The sequence below is a fragment of the Acanthochromis polyacanthus genome, chromosome 15 (assembly GCF_021347895.1).
Source record: "Acanthochromis polyacanthus isolate Apoly-LR-REF ecotype Palm Island chromosome 15, KAUST_Apoly_ChrSc, whole genome shotgun sequence".
In the NCBI taxonomy this organism is placed as follows: domain Eukaryota; kingdom Metazoa; phylum Chordata; class Actinopteri; family Pomacentridae; genus Acanthochromis; species Acanthochromis polyacanthus.
The window spans coordinates 35,849,060-35,870,578 of record NC_067127.1 but is presented as its reverse complement, the minus strand read 5'-3'; the positions used below and the strand labels follow the sequence as shown (position 1 = coordinate 35,870,578).

At 38.6% G+C, this 21,519-nt stretch overlaps 1 protein-coding gene across 1 annotated transcript; it reads left to right on the top strand.

The window, feature by feature from the left end:
* The first annotated feature begins 894 nt into the window (after positions 1–894).
* On the top strand, positions 895–20,872 carry mcm8 (minichromosome maintenance 8 homologous recombination repair factor). Its single transcript, XM_051959715.1, has 22 exons — positions 895–976; positions 1,064–1,099; positions 1,286–1,405; positions 2,295–2,360; positions 2,448–2,530; positions 2,664–2,813; positions 3,800–3,897; positions 3,976–4,174; positions 5,153–5,238; positions 5,791–5,936; positions 10,081–10,155; positions 10,234–10,372; positions 11,940–11,970; positions 12,109–12,246; positions 13,941–14,001; positions 14,115–14,195; positions 15,011–15,206; positions 16,914–17,127; positions 17,203–17,412; positions 17,499–17,575; positions 18,518–18,707; positions 20,424–20,872. Exons 1-22 carry the CDS (start codon positions 895–897, stop codon positions 20,514–20,516), a joined length of 2,571 nt encoding a protein of 856 aa, XP_051815675.1. The 3' UTR covers positions 20,517–20,872.
* The last annotated feature ends 647 nt before the right edge of the window (positions 20,873–21,519 follow it).

The window sequence follows — 21,519 nt, the reverse complement described above, 5'->3', positions numbered from 1 at the left end:
GGAATGAGTAATATACTAACACTTGTCTGGAAATATGTCAGCAATATGTGAGCAGATAGTACTTTTTTAAAATTTAATTATGGGAAAGAAGTAATTTAATACATAATGATGTCACTGCTGCAGATCTGCTGTAAAATTGTAAAAATCTCTATATTTCATGTTTGACGTAACAGGAAAATGTGTTTGATTTTAGTAAACAGATTAAAATAATGTCATTACACTTTGTTATACTACTTTTGACAGCCTTAACACATGAACAGAATGAGAGACAAATAAATCCATTACAGTTAATTCTTACTTTGAGTCAAAACAAGTAAAAACAGAGTAAAACACCTTCAGTCTGCAAAGAGAAATATCAGCTCATAAAAAGTCATTAAGTGCAATGAAGCGATTGCCACCAACCTTTCATGTTTGCTCACTGATAAACTTGACAGACAGAGGAACAAATGAATGTTTGGACCGATTATATTCACAGAGAGGGACCCGATGCTTCCTCCCAGAGGAAACAAACTAAAATAATACTAATTTATTTGCAGGATTTTACATGAAACATTCAGCACTAACAACACTAACTGTCTTATATATCAGTTAAAGCCTGTTGTTACATATTTACTTCAAAAAATTTAAATCTGTAACTTTAAAGACATGTTTTTTGACATTAATTCAATGTGACTGCATGCTGCATTCTGTTCTGGATATTAATAGAAGTCACCAGGCGAGTGTTGGAACAGAAAACTTTTCTGGGACAGCAGCCCCTGAGGCTGGCATTCAATCACTGTCAGTCGTATGTTTGACTGAAACTCATCTAAAATAAGAAAACTACTTCCTTGTTTTGTACTTTTGTCCCTCACACTAAGTTTTCTTGTTCTTGTCCTTCGTTGTCTCAGGAAAGTAATGAGTGGCGAAGAATCTAGGAGAGGATCATGGAGGGGGGGAGGTCGAGGATGGAGAGGAGGAGGAGGAGGAGGAGGAGGAAGTGGAGGTGGTGGATCGAGGGGTGGAGGTGGAGGTGGCTGGAGAGGAGGAGGAAGTGGAGGTGGTGGATCGAGGGGTGGAGGTGGAGGTGGCTGGAGAGGAGGAGGAGGAGGAGGAAGTGGAGGTGGTGGAGGAAGTGGAGGTGGTGGATCGAGGGGTGGAGGTGGAGGTGGCTGGAGAGGAGGAGGAGGAGGTGGTGGTGGTGGTGGAGGAAGTGGAGGTGGTGGAGGAAGTGGAGGTGGTGGATCGAGGGGTGGTGGCGGATGGAGAGGAGGAGGAGGAGGTGGTGGTGGATGGAGAGGAGGAGGAGGAGGAGGTTGGAGAGGAGGTGGTGGTGGATGGAGGGGTCGGCCATGGAGAGGAGGATCAGCAGCAGGAGGAGGAGGGTGGAGAGGTGGATCAGGAAGCCAAACGCCGAGCTCTCAGAGAGGTGAGATCCGTCTTCTTTTCAGTTTCATCCTGTAAATCTGCAGAAATATATCAGTTTTTCATTTGTCATTTTGGGCTTTGATCCACATTTCTCACCACTCGTCCAAAATGGCTCAAAGTTTGGCCAAAATTACTCAAAAATTGTCTGAAATGTTTTTAAATGTGTCGAAAAGGCTTGAAATTTGTCGAAAAAGACTCAAAACTCATCTGGAAATTTGTCTAAACTTGATAAAAATGACTCGGTGAGTTCAACGTGACTTCAGTTGTGACTGAAATCACAAAAACATGTTCAAAGTGACTCAAAAATTGCCCAAAATAACAATGAAAGATACGATTAGTAACTCTGAAATCATTCACCATTTACTTTGATCATTAATTCTGTCTATTGATAAATGTTTTTAATAACAATTCAGTCAGTTAGATTTCTGCACGCTGTCTAACGTTCAAAGATTTGTTTATTTACACATTTCAGTGTTAGACCTTAATCAGGCAGGTTGTTCTATAGAACTACTGCTATGCTAACTGCTAATAAATGCTAACAAATGCATCTCTGCTCATTCGACCTTGTATTGGAGTCTATAACTTGTCCATCTTCTTTAGCTTTGTTGTGTTTTGTTTGCTGTATTGTAAGTTAAATAAGGTTTTCTGTGCTTTGTGGGTGTTATTGGGTATTAGTTTGTGTGTATCATCATTTGTGTAGGTTGCAGAAAGTAGTTTTGCAGTTTTAAGAACTGGCCTGAGACAGCAGATTAAAGTGCTCCAGTAGGGGATAACTCAGGCTCATTTCATTAAAGACGTTTTTATAAATAAATGAATATACAAATAAAATGAACAGTTGCAGTAGAATGCCTTGTATTTACTCCTTAGTGACTGTTTAACCGTCTCTTCAGTCCCCATTCAGACCACTCTGGATGCTTCATGTCCGTACAAAGGATGGACTCTGTACTTCACAGAAGGTACATGAGAGTATTTAGCATGATAATAAAACATAGAATGATCAGGATTAATGGGCTGTGATGTGTTAATGTGTGTTTTATGTGCAGGTTTCATAAAGAGCTCACCCAGTGTGGAGAAAATCAAAGTATTTGAGAAATATTTTACTTCCAGGATTCACCTGTACGACAAGGTCGGTCATGTTTACTTCTCTGTGTAATAAACTGCCTGTTTGGTCTGTAATCTCTCTGTACAGAAGGTTTATTTTTCTATCTGCTGTGTTTGCATAGAAAAGGTTTCTGAACGTTTCTTGTGTTTCTGTGCAGGATGAGATTGAGCGTCAGGGCAGCGTTCTGGTGGATTATTCAGACCTGACCGAAGATAAAACCGTACGAAATGCTCTTCCTGACATCATCACAGATCTGAAGGAGCAGCCGGAGGTGATGTTCAGCTGTCTGGGAGTGGCCATCCACCAGGTGAGTTACAAACACACCCACGCTGCAGGACAAAAGTCTCTGTTCACAACACCTTTCTTAAAAACCGGTATGAATTCTATGGATTCTGGGATGTTTTTCTGCATGAATCAGACTTTCTATGCATCATTTTCCTCAGTTTACATTCAGGTAAATATAATGTTAGCAGACAGCTGCTGAAGAAGTGTCAAGAAAAGAAGACAAGGGCTTAGTTTTAGGGTTGAGAAGATTTACAAAAGTCACAACTTCAGTACAAAAGTAAAAAAACAAAAAAGTTATCACAGTTTGCATTATTCACTGAAGCTCTTTGACTTTTGAGAGTTTGCAGATAAAAATCTCAATAAATCTCAGCTATATCTCTGGAACTACCACAGAAAGAAACAGCAGTGTAAAGAAACAAGATACAGATACCTGATTTTGATACACGGTAGCAGAGAATGGTACAAAAAGCAAGAATATTGTTCTTAGTGCAAAAATACTGTACAGCCGTTTAGTGGGCAAGGCTGGTTTATTTGAATAGAACAATTCAGACACAAGATGGTTTACAAAGGCAAATAAATACATTCAGAAAAAATGATTTAAAGGTAGAAATACATTAAAATCATAGAAATAGAACATAAAAGTAGATGTTATGATCATAAAAGTGCATTAAAAGTCAAGAAAACGGAGAAAGCTGCAGTGAACAATCTGGTCTTCAGGCCTGATTTAAAGAACCGACAGTCTGAGCAGACCTCAGGTGTTCAGGAAGTTTGCTCCACAGGTGAGGAGCATCAGAGCTGAATGCTGCTGCACTGTTTTTGGTTCTGGTTGTGGTAGAACTCACAGTAGACCTGAGGGCTCTGGATGCTTCATGTGGAGATAATAAGTCCAGGATGTGTTTTGATCAGGAGTCAGATTCTGAACTCTAGAACGTAGAAACCAGAGAACTTTAACTTGTGATTAGAAAAGCTCAGAGCAGCTCCAGACTAATGAGTGTTTGTGTGTTTCAGGTGTTGACTGTAGATTTGGAGAAACAAGCTGCTGAGCTGCAGGAGGAGGAGCTTCCAGTCGCTGCACCGATCATCAATATTCCTCACATCAGTGCCAGGTAACGCTCACGCCGCCTCGTTCTCCTGCTTTACGACTGCTGACCCTGAATGAAGACGACCCCGTTTGTGTGCATCAGGCTGTATAACTACGAGCCGCTGACTCCTCTGAGGATGCTCCGGGCCAGCGTGTTCGGCCGGCTGGTCTGTGTGAAGGGAACCGTGGTCAGAGTCGGTAACATCAGGCCTCAGTGCAGCCGGATGGCCTTCAGATGTCTCACCTGCTCACAGACGCTGTCTCTGCCTCTGCAGCACGGAAAATACGCCACGCCCACCAAGGTCCCACACAGAATACAGCTGAATTTACTCTGCTACATGACTTTAATGGATTCACAGCTTAGTAAACGCTACATATTTTGATTTTGGAAAGTTTATTGTGAACATTTCAGCATAAAAAGAAAACGACAACAAAAGATCATTAATAAATTGCTCGAAGTGGAAGCTTATCTAATCCCACCCCTTCTCCTTCTTCCTGCTTCTGGAAAATACCACCCTTCATAAACAATTCTAATAATAATAGTGAGCATGATTTATAATAGAGACACACCAATATGTCCATTTATGCAAAGGAACAAAGACAAAAGGACCTAACAATTAGAAAACACAACAGCAATATGTATGTAGAAAACAGATCATTACAGAAATAAATAATCAGTAGCAGTCACGAGTCACAGCCCCGCTTCATCCCTGTATCCTGTGAAAACCTTTTATTTACTGTGTTTTGTTCTTTGAACATTGCTTGATCTCCTCACCCAAACTGTTCCAGTGTTTTACCCCACAGAAAGAAATTAAGAATCTACTTCTGTGTGTGTGGATTTTGTTCATTTTGAAGTTGATATCCACCTTCTCCGTCCCTAAACAATCTCTGTACAGTTCATGGTAAAGCGTTATTTTTAGCTTTGTACATGATTTGTCCACGTAAAAGGCAAAAGGCACATTTATTTCTATAGCACATTTCAACAACGAGGCCATTCAGAGTGCTTTACAAAGACATTAAGACAGAAGATGACAACAATTATTAAAAGAAGAACAAAAGAAAACATTTATGAAATCCTTAAAAAAAGGTCAGAACTGTAAAAAGATCAAAAACAGAAGTCAGAAAACAAGAGCTGTTTAACTGTCATAAAATAAGAGTTAAAATCATTTAATATAAAGTACGTGCATTAACTTTCCTTTCAGCCTCCTCATATCTCCGTCTTGTAGATTATCTCTGCAGTTTGACTGTATTTTTATATATTTTTGTGCTTTGTCTCTCAGTGTATCCAGCCCGGCTGTCGCAGTCGATCCTTCTCTCCCGTCCACGGCTCTCCTCTGACTCACACCGTCGACTGGCAGATTATTAAGTGAGTAAATCAGCCAGACATGCGTGAGGCATTTCAGACATTTCCATAGCACATCAGTGAACTTTAAGCTTTTTCTTCCAGCTCCTTGGTGATGTTTCAGGAGTGAATAATGTCAGACCAAGCTTGAAAACACAAAGCTTTGAACCCATTTTTCTCAGAAACTACAGAAAGTGGATCTGCTTCCAAACCATTCAGATGTTCTGCTTGTCAGTGTGTTAACATGAAAACCTGCTCGACAATAAAACTGATTCTGATCCTCAGTATTCAAGGATTAATAATAATAATAATGCATTTTATTTGTAGGCACCTTTCAAAGCACCAAAGGACACCGTACTAAATAAAGTTAAAGCCCATTCACAATATAAAGAAGGAACAATGGCAGTAAACATTCATGGTTTATTGTGGGACTAAGTTGACTGTGATTGGAGGCATGCAGCTTAAATCTGAATGTCCGACCCTAACACACACTTCTTCAGGCTCCTGATCGTGATGCAGAGATCACTTTTCACCGCATGTTTAGCACAAGTTATCTTCTGTTTTGTTCTGCTTCAGGGTGCAGGAGCTGATGGGCGGTGAACAGAGGGAGACCGGACGAATCCCGCGGACCGTCGAGTGTCACCTGACCTCCGACCTCTGCGACAGCTGCGTCCCTGGAGACACCGTTACCGTGACGGGGATAGTCCGGGTCATCAATGACGGTACGAACACGCGTGTTCCGTTCGTGGAGGGAAGATCCACAAATGTAGAAATACCCAAAATTATATGTAGCAGAAACTCTGAATGAAGTGCGAATATCCTGGAAGAAACTAGAAAATTACAGTCATGATGCCTTCAGGAATGATATTTTACTACCAGGTGCTACACAGGACTGATAGTAGAACTGGAGGACATCTGGGCTTCAAAATGTTTGAAGAATAAACCTTCGTTTACAGTTTTCTGCTCCATATTGATCAATAATAGGTAATAAACTATCAAAGCTTCCACATCAATGGTAGCATTTTTATTCCATGTTTTCTGTGTTGTCGCTAACCCTACTCTAATCCATGCTAATGTGAGCTTTTTCTCAGCAGTAGAAGCTAGATATTTAGCTAGCTGTTACTGCTGACCAAGAGGACAAACTGACTGATGGAAAACAGTCCAAAGAATGAGTCTGATCCTGATAATATGAGGTAGAGAGAGACATTCAATCAAGGCTGACAATGGATGAAAAGATGGAAAATAGAAGAGAGGACATAACTTTGCTCTACCCATTCTTTAGGAAAACTGATTGATGATGTAAACAAGCAAAATAAGACAGAAAACGACAAAAACGAGACAGAAAACAACAAAAACAAGACAAAACAACAAAAACAAGACACAAAATGTCAGAAACAAAACAAAAAACAGCAAAAGCAAGACAGAAATCGACAGCAACAAAACACTAAAGACAAAAACGTCATCAGCAGGGTTGTTGTGGGACACGTTCCATGTATAATAATTATTGTTTGAAATATTACGTTGATTCAGAAAATGTTCCCACAATTACAAGAGACAACGATGAAAACCAAAAACAAGGAGATTTAAATTTCATTTTAACTGTTTTATTTAAGATTCAGTTTAGTTTAGACAAAAATGTCATTTTAGGGAAACTTCAGACTTATTTGGTGTTTTAAAAAATATTTTCAAACATTCTTTTCCCCCAGTTTTTTTTTTTTTTTTAGATTTGGTCTCAGGTCAAGAACATTTACACAACAACTGCAGGTTTTAGTATTTTGTACATGGAATGTTTGAAATTTGATGGGTGGGACGTTCTGGAATGATCCAGATGTGTTTTTGTTGTACTTCGAGAACTCGGCTGATTATTTCCAGCTCAGACACGTTAAAACAGTTTGTTCAAGATGGATCCAGAATACTCTAATAAAGGACCGGAGAGGAATTAAGAAGTAAAATGTAACGCAAACTGTAGCAGCTGGTCCTTTAATTTATTCATTTCTTCATTTATTAGACAGAAATAGTGCTTAATGATCTAGTTCAATGGGCAGTAATTAGTCCCCACAGAATCATCTTAATCTGTTCTTAAAACAGAGAACTAAAATCAGAATAAAGACTTCTTTTGCTCACAATACAAGTGTGTCAGAGGTTTATTAGTAGATTAATCTCTTTGAGACATTTTTTAAAGAACAAAACGTCTAAATTTTGTGGCTGCAGCTTCTTAAATGTGAATATGACACAAAACGACAAAAACGAGACACAAAACAATAAAAACGAAACAGAAAATGACAAAAACAAGACAAAACGACAGAAATGAGACACAAAACGTCACAAACAAGACACAATGCAACAAAAACAAGACATAAAACGACAGAAACAAGAAACAAAACCACAGGAACAAGAAACAAAACCACAGAAACAAGAAACAAAACCACAGGAACAAGAAACAAAACCACAGAAACAAGAAACAAAACCACAGGAACAAGACATAAAACGACAGAAACAAGAAACAAAACCACAGGAACAAGAAACAAAACCACAGGAACAAGAAACAAAACCACAGGAACAAGAAACAAAACCACAGAAACAAGAAACAAAACCACAGGAACAAGAAACAAAACCACAGGAACAAGAAACAAAACCACAGGAACAAGAAACAAAACCACAGAAACAAGAAACAAAACCACAGAAACAAGACACAAAACCACAGGAACAAGAAACAAAACCACAGAAACAAGAAACAAAACCACAGAAACAAGAAACAAAACCACAGAAACAAGACATAAAACGACAGAAACAAGACATAAAACGACAGAAACAAGAAACAAAACCACAGGAACAAGAAACAAAACCACAGGAACAAGAAACAAAACCACAGAAACAAGAAACAAAACCACAGGAACAAGACATAAAACGACAGAAACAAGACATAAAACGACAGAAACAAGAAACAAAACGACAGAAACAAGAAACAAAACCACAGGAACAAGAAACAAAACCACAGGAACAAGAAACAAAACCACAGGAACAAGAAACAAAACCACAGGAACAAGAAACAAAACCACAGAAACAAGAAACAAAACCACAGAAACAAGAAACAAAACCACAGAAACAAGAAACAAAACCACAGAAACAAGAAACAAAACCACAGAAACAAGAAACAAAACCACAGGAACAAGACATAAAACGACAGAAACAAGAAACAAAACGACAGAAACAAGAAACAAAACCACAGGAACAAGACATAAAACGACAGAAACAAGACATAAAACGACAGAAACAAGAAACAAAACCACAGAAACAAGAAACAAAACCACAGGAACAAGAAACAAAACCACAGGAACAAGAAACAAAACCACAGAAACAAGAAACAAAACCACAGAAACAAGAAACAAAACCACAGGAACAAGACATAAAACGACAGAAACAAGACATAAAACGACAGAAACAAGAAACAAAACCACAGGAACAAGAAACAAAACCACAGGAACAAGAAACAAAACCACAGAAACAAGAAACAAAACCACAGGAACAAGACATAAAACGACAGAAACAAGACATAAAACGACAGAAACAAGAAACAAAACGACAGAAACAAGAAACAAAACCACAGGAACAAGAAACAAAACCACAGGAACAAGAAACAAAACCACAGAAACAAGAAACAAAACCACAGAAACAAGACATAAAACGACAGAAACAAGAAACAAAACCACAGAAACAAGAAACAAAACCACAGGAACAAGAAACAAAACCACAGGAACAAGAAACAAAACCACAGGAACAAGAAACAAAACCACAGGAACAAGAAACAAACCACAGGAACAAGAAACAAAACCACAGGAACAAGAAACAAAACGACAGGAACAAGAAACAAAACGACAGGAACAAGAAACAAAACGACAGGAACAAGAAACAAAACGACAGGAACAAGAAACAAAACCACAGAAACAAGAAACAAAACCACAGAAACAAGAAACAAAACCACAGAAACAAGAAACAAAACCACAGGAACAAGAAACAAAACCACAGGAACAAGAAACAAAACCACAGGAACAAGAAACAAAACCACAGGAACAAGAAACAAAACCACAGGAACAAGAAACAAAACGACAGAAACAAGAAACAAAACCACAGGAACAAGAAACAAAACGACAGGAACAAGAAACAAAACCACAGAAACAAGAAACAAAACCACAGAAACAAGAAACAAAACCACAGGAACAAGAAACAAAACCACAGGAACAAGAAACAAAACCACAGGAACAAGACACAAAACCACAGGAACAAGACACAAAACCACAGGAACAAGAAACAAAACCACAGGAACAAGACATAAAACGACAAAGGCAAGACAAAAACAGAACAGAAAACGTCAAAAAACAAGACACAAAACGACAAAAACAAGACAATACAACAAAAATGAAGCAAAATTACAAAAACATGACATAAAACGACAAAAGCAAGACACAAAACGACACACGAGACAAAACAACAGAAACGAGACACAAAACAAGAAACAAAATGCCAAACACAAGAAACAAAATGACAAAAACAAGACAGAAAACGACAAAAACAAGAAACAAAACAACAGGAACAAGACATAAAACGACAAAGGCAAAACGACAAAAACGAAACAGAAAACGACAAAACTGAAATGGAAAAGGACAAAAAACGAGACACAATACGACAAAAACGAAATAAAAAGACAAAATCATGACATAAAACGACAAAAACAAGACCTGAAACGATGAAAAACAAAACAACAAAAACGAAACATAAAATGACAAATGAAACATAAAACAACAAAAACATTTCTTGTTTTTTCCTCCTCTCTGACATTAAACTGAGTATCTTCTTGTTTTTGTGCAGGCAGCTCCAGAGGAAACAAGGATCAGTGCATGTTTCTGCTCTACATAGAAGCTACTTCTGTCAGCAACTCTAAAGGTAAAATCCTGCAGGTCTGTGGATCAGACCAGATAGACCAGAATCTGTAGTGAGGAGGTGTTTTCTGTGGATGTTCAGGCCAGCAGTCTAAGCCAGGAGTTCAGGGTTCTGGAGGGTCGGCTGGAGATCGCTCTGCTGGGGAGGAGTTCAGTCTGAAGGAGCTGTATGCCGTCCAGGAGATCCAGTCTCAGCCGGAGCTGCTGCGACTGATCGTACAGTAAGAAAGTCACAGCATGAATCACATTCACCTGCTTCATGTCTGTCATCATTCAGTCCTCTTAAGGGGGATTTAAAGGCTTGTTCTCTTTAGAAAAAACACCAAAGTGACACCATTTATCAGAAATAATTATTGGATTTTCAGCTTTTGAACAAACATTGAGCTTCAGTTTCAGTCTCATTAAAAAAATGATAATAAATAAACATTTTGCTCTAATTAGATTCTGTAAAAAGCAGGAAATTATGGGATTCTAGCACAACTGTGAAGCCATTATTGTCTCAGCTGTGATCAAAATTTGTGACAATAATTCACTATTTTTTGGCTGAACTGCAGGCAGTGTTTACTCAGAACAGAGAGAAACAAGTACGGAAACTGATTTAACATTGAGTCAGTAAAACATCCACAGTAGAGTCACCGTAGTTATTCCATTTGGGAAAATGTTGGACGTGTTGATTCCAGGTTTTCTCATTTTGTTGTGAGATAAACAATCCACAAAATCCAACTTTTTTTTTAATGATTCGTGGTGTTTTAAAAGCACAGAAGACCTTTCAGAGTCCTCTCTCTGCTTCCAGCCCTGCTTTTACCGTTTCCATAGAGCTGCAGGACTTTATATTAAAAATTAGGAAAAATACGACATGATTTAAAAAACACCCAAAAACCGCTGCTGGAGTTCAGATTTAGTTACTAACTTTTATCCACAAACCGTTATTGGAGTGATACGGGCCAATTTGAAGCATTTTTGGAATAAAACTGCCACAAAACCCAACTATGAAGCTACGTAAACGTATTCCATGTCCAATTTTAGAGATTTTACATTCTACTTCAGTCAAAGATTCCCTCTGGTGAAAGTCAAGTATATTTTTTTACCTTTACCATAAGAAGATGTTCAGCAAGTGACGTGTTTTGATTGTGGCGAGGTGGGAGGAGCTACCTGATGGGAAAGTTATTGTGGAGCTTTGCATCTTTGTGGTGTTTTTAAATGCTGGAAGGCAAATCATTAGTCTCAGAAACACAGATTCAGAGCAGATTTATTTGTGCATTTGCATACCTAGAAAACAAAACGCTGTTCTCCCAATACAGTGCAAAATACATGACTATAAAGATGCACCAGAGACAGACATGTAGGTTACAAAGCAGCACCGTGTATCTGGTGTGAAGGTGCATTCTTAATCACGGAACAAACCTGTAGAAGGATCAACCAGCCTAACCGACTTTAAAACAAAGAGCAGATTTCCACTGTCAACATGCCAGATCAGACTTTCTGCTTCATTATCCTTCTTGATAACAGTTACATACTGTGCATTTAAAGAATCATTCATTTCTGTGCGTTTTGAAGCTGCATCTTTATATTTCAGGCTGTTGAAACAGAGCTAAGAATAATGTAGAAGTGCGCTTTTATATGCACCGTCTGGAGAAAAGTTAAAAACATTTCTCACAACAGCGGTAAAGATTTAGATTTTTGTTGTTAATTCATCAAAAACTTTCTGACGTGTGCTTTACACAGCAGCCTGGTTCTAACACATAATCACATCTTACTGGATGATTTCTGTTTCCTCGTCTCCTTCAGCTCTTTGTGTCCCGCCATCTACGGACATCTGGTGAGTTTATCTTTAACAGCACTGACATAAACAATGAAATCTGAGATATTTGGTAGAATTCAGGTGTGTCACTCATGCTGGTTGATCAAAACCATCGTAAATGTTGAGGTTTATCTGATAACTCGTGTGTTTCTGCAGCTGGTGAAAGCCGCCCTGGCTTTAGCGTTGTTTGGAGGTCGACAGAAGCACACGGGGAAGAACAGCGTCCCAGTGAGAGGAGACGCTCACATCCTGATAGTAGGAGACCCTGGGCTGGGAAAGAGTCAGATGTTACAGGTAACAGGAGAAAACTCTCTTTTCCATTGATCTGACTGCATCTGAACGGCTGATTTTTCTGTAAAACTCACAGCTTTTTAGTAGCATTTACCAGCACAGGTCTGAACTGCATGCAGCCACATTACTTTGAGTTGTGTGATTTGAGGAAGACTTTATCCACATTACAGTAAAAGCATCACAGAGAGCAAAAGACACAGTTTGCATGCATTAAAGATGTTTCTTTTACCTGTTATACACTGGCACATCCTTGAAAACAAAACTTCACTGCTTAGTTTGATTAAAATGATCTGGGTTTTGATCTAACATTAACTGAAGCTGAAGCTCACTTTGTTGCTTCCAGCTGTTTAGGACTGTTTCCTCTGAGTTGATTTAATATCTGCAGCATCAGACAGCAGCAGGATCCAGCTGCCTGTTGAAACAACAGCAGTAACTTCATTATTTGCTCATAATTATAAATGATCTCAGACTGGATGGATCAGTGTCTGACAGCAGCTCACACTCTGAACTCTCCTCCTACACTGGAAAAAATGTCTCTCCCAAAACTAGAAAAAAAACTGATTTCAAATTTGAAACAAGAGCAATCCGAGATTTCTGACCTCCGCCAAGGGAAGATCCTTATCCGGATCAACACAAAATTTGAATGGAGTCTTCCCTGGGCCAAGATCCACCTCTGGTGAAAATTTCATGGAGATCCGACAAGCAGTTTCCGAGAAATCTTGTCCACAGACACGCACACAGACAGACAAATAAATAAACGGACCCGATCGCATGACCTCCTTGGCGGAGGTAATAAGTGAAAAAATCTGCCAATAGAACAAGCGAAAAATGGCTTCAAATAAGATATGATATTTAGAATACCAAGATCTTAAAATTAGCTGGGAAAACTTACTTTAAGCTCTATTTTACCAGGATTGTCAAGCTTAGGTGTCTTAGCCCTCCTGTTGTCCTCATTTACAGCACCAAAAAATACTGTTGCCTTTTTGGAAAAAAAGAAATCAGCAAAAAAATTCCCCAAATGTATACAAATTTGAAAAATCTTCAGGAAGAAAATTCCTTTCCCTTAAAGCTTTTATTTAAAAAAATAATTTAGCAAGAAATAAAAATTTTAAAAATGAAAATTGTAAAAAAAAATAAAATAAATTTAAAAAATGAGTAAAAAAATCTTCTAAAAAATCTTAAAAATATCTAAAGTGATTACATATTTATCAATAAACTTCTAATATTTTCTTTAAGAACATTCGGGAAAAAATTAACCAAAATCCAGCGAATTTCGCTGGATTTTGGTTAATTTTTTCCCATCAAAAAATGTCCAAAAAATTTCCCAAAAAATTTTGAAAATGTGGAAGTTTTCACTGTGTAAATATTTTTTTTCACATTTTCAAATTTTAAAATGGGTCAATTTGACCCACAGGACGATACAAGGGTTAAAACAAGATTGTCTTAAAACAAGACCCTCCATCTGCTGAAATGTCTCTTGTTAAGTGAATTTATCTTAAATCAAGTGGGATGAGACTAAAAATAAGACCAACAGACTTGGTAAGATTTTGAGTTTTTGCAGTGTACATCTGAAAGACAGAATGCAATGTTAACACCTCCCATGTCTGAAAAGGGCATAACTATTTAACTATGTTTGTTGTGCCATCCAGGTTTAGTCCTAACGTACATCTACTTATACATGTGTGTTTCCTGTGTAGGCGGTGTGTAACGTGGCTCCTAGAGGAATTTATGTGTGCGGTAACAGCACCAGCACCACAGGTAAACGGTCTCCAAACGCAGATCTCCCTGTTTAATGTGGTGATAATCACGTTGTTCAGTTCTGCTGTGATGTAATCAGGTTGTAAATCTCGTAAATACTGTTTGGTTTTCAGGACTAACAGTGAGTTTATCCAGAGATGCAGGAACTGGAGATTACGCTCTGGAGGCCGGAGCCTTGGTGTTGGCTGACCAAGGTAGAAAAACTGATGTTTAAAAGTGTGTTTGCAGCATATTCAGATTCCCTGAACCTCTATGGAAACAGTAGAACCACGACTGGAAGGAGAGGGATATTAATTTTAAACACCACTAAATATTTGTGTTTATTAAATGAAAACAGCTAATTATGGTGTCATTTTTGCAAAAGAGTTGTCATATGCTCATACAGTGCAGGCAGTGAAATACAAACTGACTGTTCTCCACATCTGTGCAATGCAACACAGCATTTTAGTATCAAAAAAACACTTTTCTCTGGTGTTTTTTCTTTTATTTAGATTTTGTTTGAATTAATTTTTAAGAGGTTTATCATCAATAAACATGAAAAAAATCCCATTCCTTTAATAAACTCTAGTATTTTCCTCTCGATAACAAAATTATGGCATCAATTTTATGATTTTAGCAATAAAATGATGTGTTTGCACCATATTTAGACTTTTTGTGGTGGGTTTAATGTCATAAAAGTGCTTTTGTCTCCAAAAAATAACTTGTTTGTTTTGGATTTGAGGCATCTAGCCTCCTCAACAAAAGTACTGCTTCATTACTGTGATCCAGGGTAGTGTCCTCAGTACTGCAGTCGTAATAGTAGTAGTACTGTAGTTTAAAGAGGCCCAGTGCACCACACAAACTTCTCAGCTTGCAGTGGAATTTTAAAACTGTAGATTTGTTTTCCACAGTGTTTCTTCTCACTGCCTGCTGGGGGCTCCATGTTTGTCCTGCTTTTTCCTTCTTGTTTCCCTCCATCTCATCTTTGCCTTGTTGCTTGTTGTTCTTGTGGTTTGTCGGTTCTCTCCAGGCCTGTGTTGCATCGATGAGTTTGATAAGTTGGGTCAGCAGCAGCAGGCTCTGCTGGAAGCCATGGAGCAGCAGTCGGTGAGTCTGGCGAAGGCTGGGATAGTTTCCTCTCTGCCCGCCAGAACGTCGGTCATCGCTGCTGCAAACCCCATCGGAGGACATTACAACCGAGGAAAGACAGTTTCCGAGAACCTCAAGTAAGTTTCTTTTACTTTGTGGTAAAGCTGCACCACAACTCGTTTCAGCGCAGACCCAACTCGCTTCACATGAACTTCATTTGCTGCTGACAGAAAAAGAAAACTTGCAAAGAGTTCTCATTTTCCATGACAAGTCAGTCTGGTAAAACATGATTTACTTCCATTTAAAGGTGCTTGGAGTTTTTTTTTTTTCCAACTTTATTTGAAAAACACAGCATTTGTGCATGCAGTAGCCACACTAGACTGCAGTATTGATGTTCAAAATGCTCACAGGAATCAGTCCATGTAGATAAAGTCACCTGGTTTCAGGTAAATGTGACATCGGACCTTCTTCTTTGACTCAAACTAATGTTTAGTCTCTCAGCTGTGTGAGCTGCTGCAGTAACTGATGGAGACTAGAAGCTTCTACTGTAGTTGCATGGGAGGTGTTCAGGGAACGTCTGGAAATTGTAACGTCTGTTAATAAGCAGATGTTCAACCAAGAGAAGTTTTGTAAAATGACACTTAAATCTGACAATTCAGTGCCTTTTATAAAACAAAATAACCTAAAAACTGTACAAATGACTTCAAACTTGTCTGAAATTACTACAATTGTACAAAATGTTTTGTGTTTAAAATGACTCGGATTGTCGAAAAATGTCTTGAAATGCATCCACAGCTGCTCAAAGATTGTCCAAAAGAACAAAAACTTGTCCAAAAGTACTTTAAGTTGGCCCAAACTGCCCTGTAACTTGGAATAAATGACTCAAAACTGATCTTAAATGACAATTAAAGTCAAATAAGGTAAATCTGACTCCTTCTTTGACTCTGTTCAAAGTTATTCTTGATCTCTGCAGTAACTGATGGAGACTAGAAGCTTCTCTGAGCACACACGACTAGTAGCTTCTACTGGAGCTGCATGGGAGGCGTTCAGGGAAACTCTGGAAATTGTACCGTCTATTAACAGATGTTCTGCCAGTGAAGAGTTCTGGCCACAATTTTATTCTTATTTGGGTTCTAAATGATGTTCTGAATTCAAGTTAAGTTTAATTCTACAGTAGTCTTATTTTAATGCAGATTTATAGATTAGTAGGAATGTAGCACAACATGGAAGTGAAAGCAGCAGTCTGTTTATTTTAAGGTGAAAGCGCAATCAGAATATTCTGCCCTTAAAATCAATGAAAAATTTGGATGAGGAGGCTAATCATTGTCATCATTTTTGCAGTCTTTGTTCATTATATCAAAATATTTCTGCTACAAAAGGAATGATTTCAACCAACACAGGTTCTCTGTCAGCAGTTTTTGGCCCCACATGGTGCAAATAATCAGTTTAGTGATTTAAATCATCAGCTCAAAGCTCTGAATGTTGATTACAGTCAGATCTACGTGTAATTCAAAGCAAAAAACTATTCCAGATGTCTTTGCCATTGTCAGACCAAATGAAAAAGGCAACAAACGCTGCATATTTTTAGTTCTTTTTATTTTCTGTGCCGATAAACTCCTCTACAGATCCACCCCAATCAGTCTAACATGATTCATTCTTTACAATTGGATTTATTCAACTCATTAGCTCAACATTTTTGTACTTTTTCAGGCAGTTATCACAGAAAAGCCAAAATATTGCAGCGTCAGGTTTTGCTGATTCGCAGCCCTGTATCGTAGCTACAGCTGGAGTTTTTTACAGCGCAAACATACAAATATTTGACTTCTCTTCTGGTTTGTCTTCAGGATGGGCTCGGCTCTGCTCTCTCGCTTTGACGTGGTCTTCCTCCTCCTGGACATCCCTGACGAGTCACATGACCGCCGCCTGTCGGAGCACGTTATGGCGAACAGAGCAGGACGAGGCAGAGCCAGCAGCGCCGTGGTTACCAGGAATAACAGCGGGTTAGAGACGTCCGTCCTGCTGCTGCACTCAGACATGCCGCTGTCTGAACGCCTGCAGGTAGAAACACACCGACAAGCTGAAGTAAACTGATGTCTCTTCCTAAGAACGTGTTCATTTCACGTGGTTTTGTAGATCCCTGCAGGTGAAAGTGTGGATCCCATCCCAGCGAGCTTGTTGAGGAAGTACATCAGCTACGCCCGTCAGTACGTCCATCCATCGCTGTCTCCTGAAGCAGCTCAGACCCTGCAGGACTTCTATCTGTCGCTGAGGTCTCAGGCTCACTCTGCCGACGCTACGCCCATCACCACGAGGCAGCTGGAGTCTCTGATCAGACTCACCGAGGTGGCTGGACGTCTGCACAAGAAACATTCACTTTTTTAGTTAGAACTTTGTAAATATTCACCTAGTGACTGTATGTTTTCATGCAGGCAAGAGCCAAACTGGAGCTCAGAGAAACGGCGACTAAGAGCGACGCTGAAGACGTGGTGGAGATCATGAAACACAGGTAACAACTCAGGATTCATTCTGTTCTTCAGAGACCAGACTTGGATTTGCAAAGATTAATGGCAAAACAGTTTCTGTTATGTTTTTCTTCACTGTTGGTTCATTTTTCTCTGCAACATAAAGTCCTGCAGCTCTGTGGAAACAGAATGAAGGAGAGAGAACGCAGAAATGTCTGAGTTAGAATGACAGAAATAAGAAAAAAAGAAAACACAACAGTAGAATTTTTTGACTGCTTAGTTTAGAAAAATTTAAAATAACTGGAATTAACGTGTTTAACATTTTCTACGTGCCCACAGGTGTTATTAATACCAGAAAAAAACAGCGGCTCCACATAAAAACAGATAACTTAATACTTTTTAATTACTTGTCACCTCTCTGCTAAATGTGCGAGTACACACTGCCTGCAGTTCATCCAAAAACTACCCTGATTTTTTCCTACATTCCTGCTGGTTGCAGCTGAGCGACTAGTGGGTTCCTGTTTGCAGCAAGACTCACAGAATTTTTTGTTTTTTACCGAATGTGGTTCAAGTAAACGGCTTAATTTTGGCAATGTTTTTAACGAGATACGCAACCTAAAATGGTTTTAATTAAATATTATGAATTTAAGTCACTCGTGGTTAGTTCAAGGACCATCAGAAAAATTAAAATCCGACAATTTCTGGCTGATGGAGTAAATTTTGGCAATTTTTTAAGAGTTGAAATTGGTGAAAACATATTCCATCAAACTGTTAAATGCTCGGGTGTCATTTGCTTTCGCATTTTTACTTTTTCTCTGTCTTCTGTTTCTTGTTGCCATGTGATACAAAATCTCCTCCCAAACATGCAGGAAAGTCTTAATATTTCAGTTTAAAACAACAACATGCATCTACAAACTGTGCAGGCCTTAGTGATGATGTTCTGTCCTGTGATTTAAACTTGTCTCCCTCTGTTTTTGTGTTTTCAGTCTGGCCGACACATACTCAGACGGTTTTGGGAACCTGGACTTTGAGCGCTCTCAGCTCGGCTCAGGAATGAGTCAACGCAGCGCCGGGAAGCGATTGGTCAACGCTCTGCACGCACACGCTCAGAGGACCAATCAGAAGCAGTTTGACCTGCAGACGCTTCGATCCATCGCCGACAGAATGAACATCAAGGTGAAAACACTGAAACATGCAGCGAACATGCTTCTTTAAAACAGTAAAATGAAAAGAGATTAGTTCATCCACTTCAATTAATTATCTTTCCAGGAAATAAAAAAATGCTAAATTACATAAATGATATTAACAGGAAAGGCTTTTACCATCTAAACCCCAAACAGTTTCTGTTTTTTTTCTTTGATTCCATCACGTTTTCCCTCAGTGTCGCCTCATTTTCCTTCACTGCAGGTTCATTTTCCCTCACCAGTGGCTTCATTTTCCCTCACTGTGGCTTCATTTTCCTTCACTGTGGGTTCATTTTCCTTCACTGCAGGTTCATTTTCCCTCACTGTGGCTTCATTTTCCCTCACTGTGGGTTCATTTTCCCTCACCAGTGGCTTCATTTTCCCTCACTGTGGCTTCATTTTCCTTCACTGTGGGTTCATTTTCCTTCACTGCAGGTTCATTTTCCCTCACCAGTGGCTTCATTTTCCCTCACTGTGGCTTCATTTTCCCTCACCAGTGGCTTCATTTTCCCTCACTGTGGCTTCATTTTCCTTCACTGTGGGTTCATTTTCCCTCACAGTGGCTTCATTTTCCCTGACCGTGGCTTCATTTTCCCTCACCAGTGGCTTCATTTTCCCTCACTGTGGCTTCATTTTCCTTCACTGCAGGTTCATTTTCCCTCACTGTGGGTTCATTTTCCCTCACCAGTGGCTTCATTTTCCTTCACTGTGGCTTCATTTTCCCTCACTGTGGGTTCATTTTCCTTCACTGTGGCTTCATTTTCCTTCACTGCAGGTTCATTTTCCCTGTCTGTGGCTTCATTTTCCCTCAGTGTGGCTTCATTTTCCCTCACTGTGGCTTTATTGTCCCTCACCAGTGGCTTCATTTTTCCTCACTGTGGCTTCATTTTCCCTCACTGTGGCTTTATTTTCCCTCACCAGTGGCTTTATTTTCCCTCACTGTGGCTTCATTTTCCCTCACCGTGGGTTCATTTTCCCTCACCGTGGGTTCATTTTCCCTCACCGTGGGTTCATTTTCCTTCACTGTGGCTTCATTTTCCTTCACTGTGGCTTCATTTTCCTTCACTGTGGGTTAATTTTCCCTCACTGTGGGTTCATTTTCCCTCACTGTGGGTTCATTTTCCCTCACTGTGGCTTTATTTTTCCTCACTGTGGGTTAATTTTCCTTCACTGTGGGTTAATTTTCCCTCACTGTGAGCTCATTTTCCCTCACTGTGGGCTCATTTTCCCTCACTGTGGCTTCATTTTCCCTCACTGTGGCTTCACTTTCCCTCACTGTGGCTTCATTTTCCCTCACTGTGGCTTCATTTTCCCTCACTGTGGGTTCATTTTCCCTCACTGTGGCTTTATTTTTCCTCACTGTGGGTTAATTTTCCTTCACTGTGGGTTAATTTTCCCTCACTGTGAGCTCATTTTCCCTCACTGTGGGCTCATTTTCCCTCACTGTGGCTTCATTTTCCCTCACTGTGGCTTCATTTTCCCTCACTGTGGCTTCATTTTCCCCTCACTGTGGGTTGTCAAGTCGTTTTTCCCCTTTAAGTTAATATAGAGTAGCTTCAAAACAAACCTTTTCACCCCATACTGGTTACAGTTAAGTGTCTCTTTTCACCACAGACGTTGTGTAATTATCTTTAAGTACATGCAGTAAAACCTGAAGCTACTGAAAACACCATCGTGGTATTATATATTCATTTAAATCTTCCTCCAGGTGATGGACTTTGAAGGTCTCCTGAGTTCCCTGAATGAACAAGGATTCCTGCTGAAGAAAGGATCTAAACTGTACCAGCTGCAGACGATCTGATCAACACAAACACAAACCTGCAGAATAAACCACCAGCTCAGGGTCTGGGTTGAATTATTATTAAATTATATACCCAGTTTACTGTCATAGAGGAGGAAAGAAACCAGAAAATATTCACATTAAAGAAGGTTTATTCTGTTTTATAGAACATTACTCCCATCTTCCTGTTTAGATTTGTTTTTGTTTTCCACACTTTTTAGCAGAATCATCCACTTTACAAACTGATTGTGCTTTAGAAGAAGAATGTACATAAAATCTAATGTTTGTACAGTATTTATGTATGAATGTATAAAGTTCAGTTTCATTGGAATTGCATATTTTTTACAGTCTTATTTTCATAAATACTCTTAAAGTTGTCTCGTTGTCGTGTTTTTCTGTCCAATTATTTTGAATAATCAATTTAACCAAGTCTATAATTAATCAAAAATGAAAATAATTAAACAGGTTATATATTATGATATTTTCCCACAAATAAAATAATTGTGGTGCATTTTTTTTACAGTTTGAATACCCTAAATGTTTTAAAAACTTGATTCTGGTGCGTTTTTTCCTTATTTTTTGTCTAAATTGTTTGAATAATAAGTTTTATTAATGACAAAAGAAAAATTAAACGTCCAGGTAATAAATAATAATATTTTTCTACAAATTAAACAATTGTGTCGGAATGTTTGCATCATTTGTTTGAATAATGACTTTTTACAATCAATATAGTGGAAAAATAAAACATTTAATTAATAAATTAGGGATTATTCCTGTAAATAGTATTATTATGACATCATTTTTACAATCTTATCACAATTGATAAATTATAGTATTTTCTGACAAATAAAAGAATTATGTCATAATATAATTTCATAAATCATGAGTCATAAATATTTTTAAAAATTTATTCAGGTGCTTCATTTCTTAGTTTTTCTGTCTAATTTTTTTAAATAATTGTTTTCTATGATAATAAAGGAAATATAAACATTGAGTTAATACATTATGGTATTTTCCTATAAAT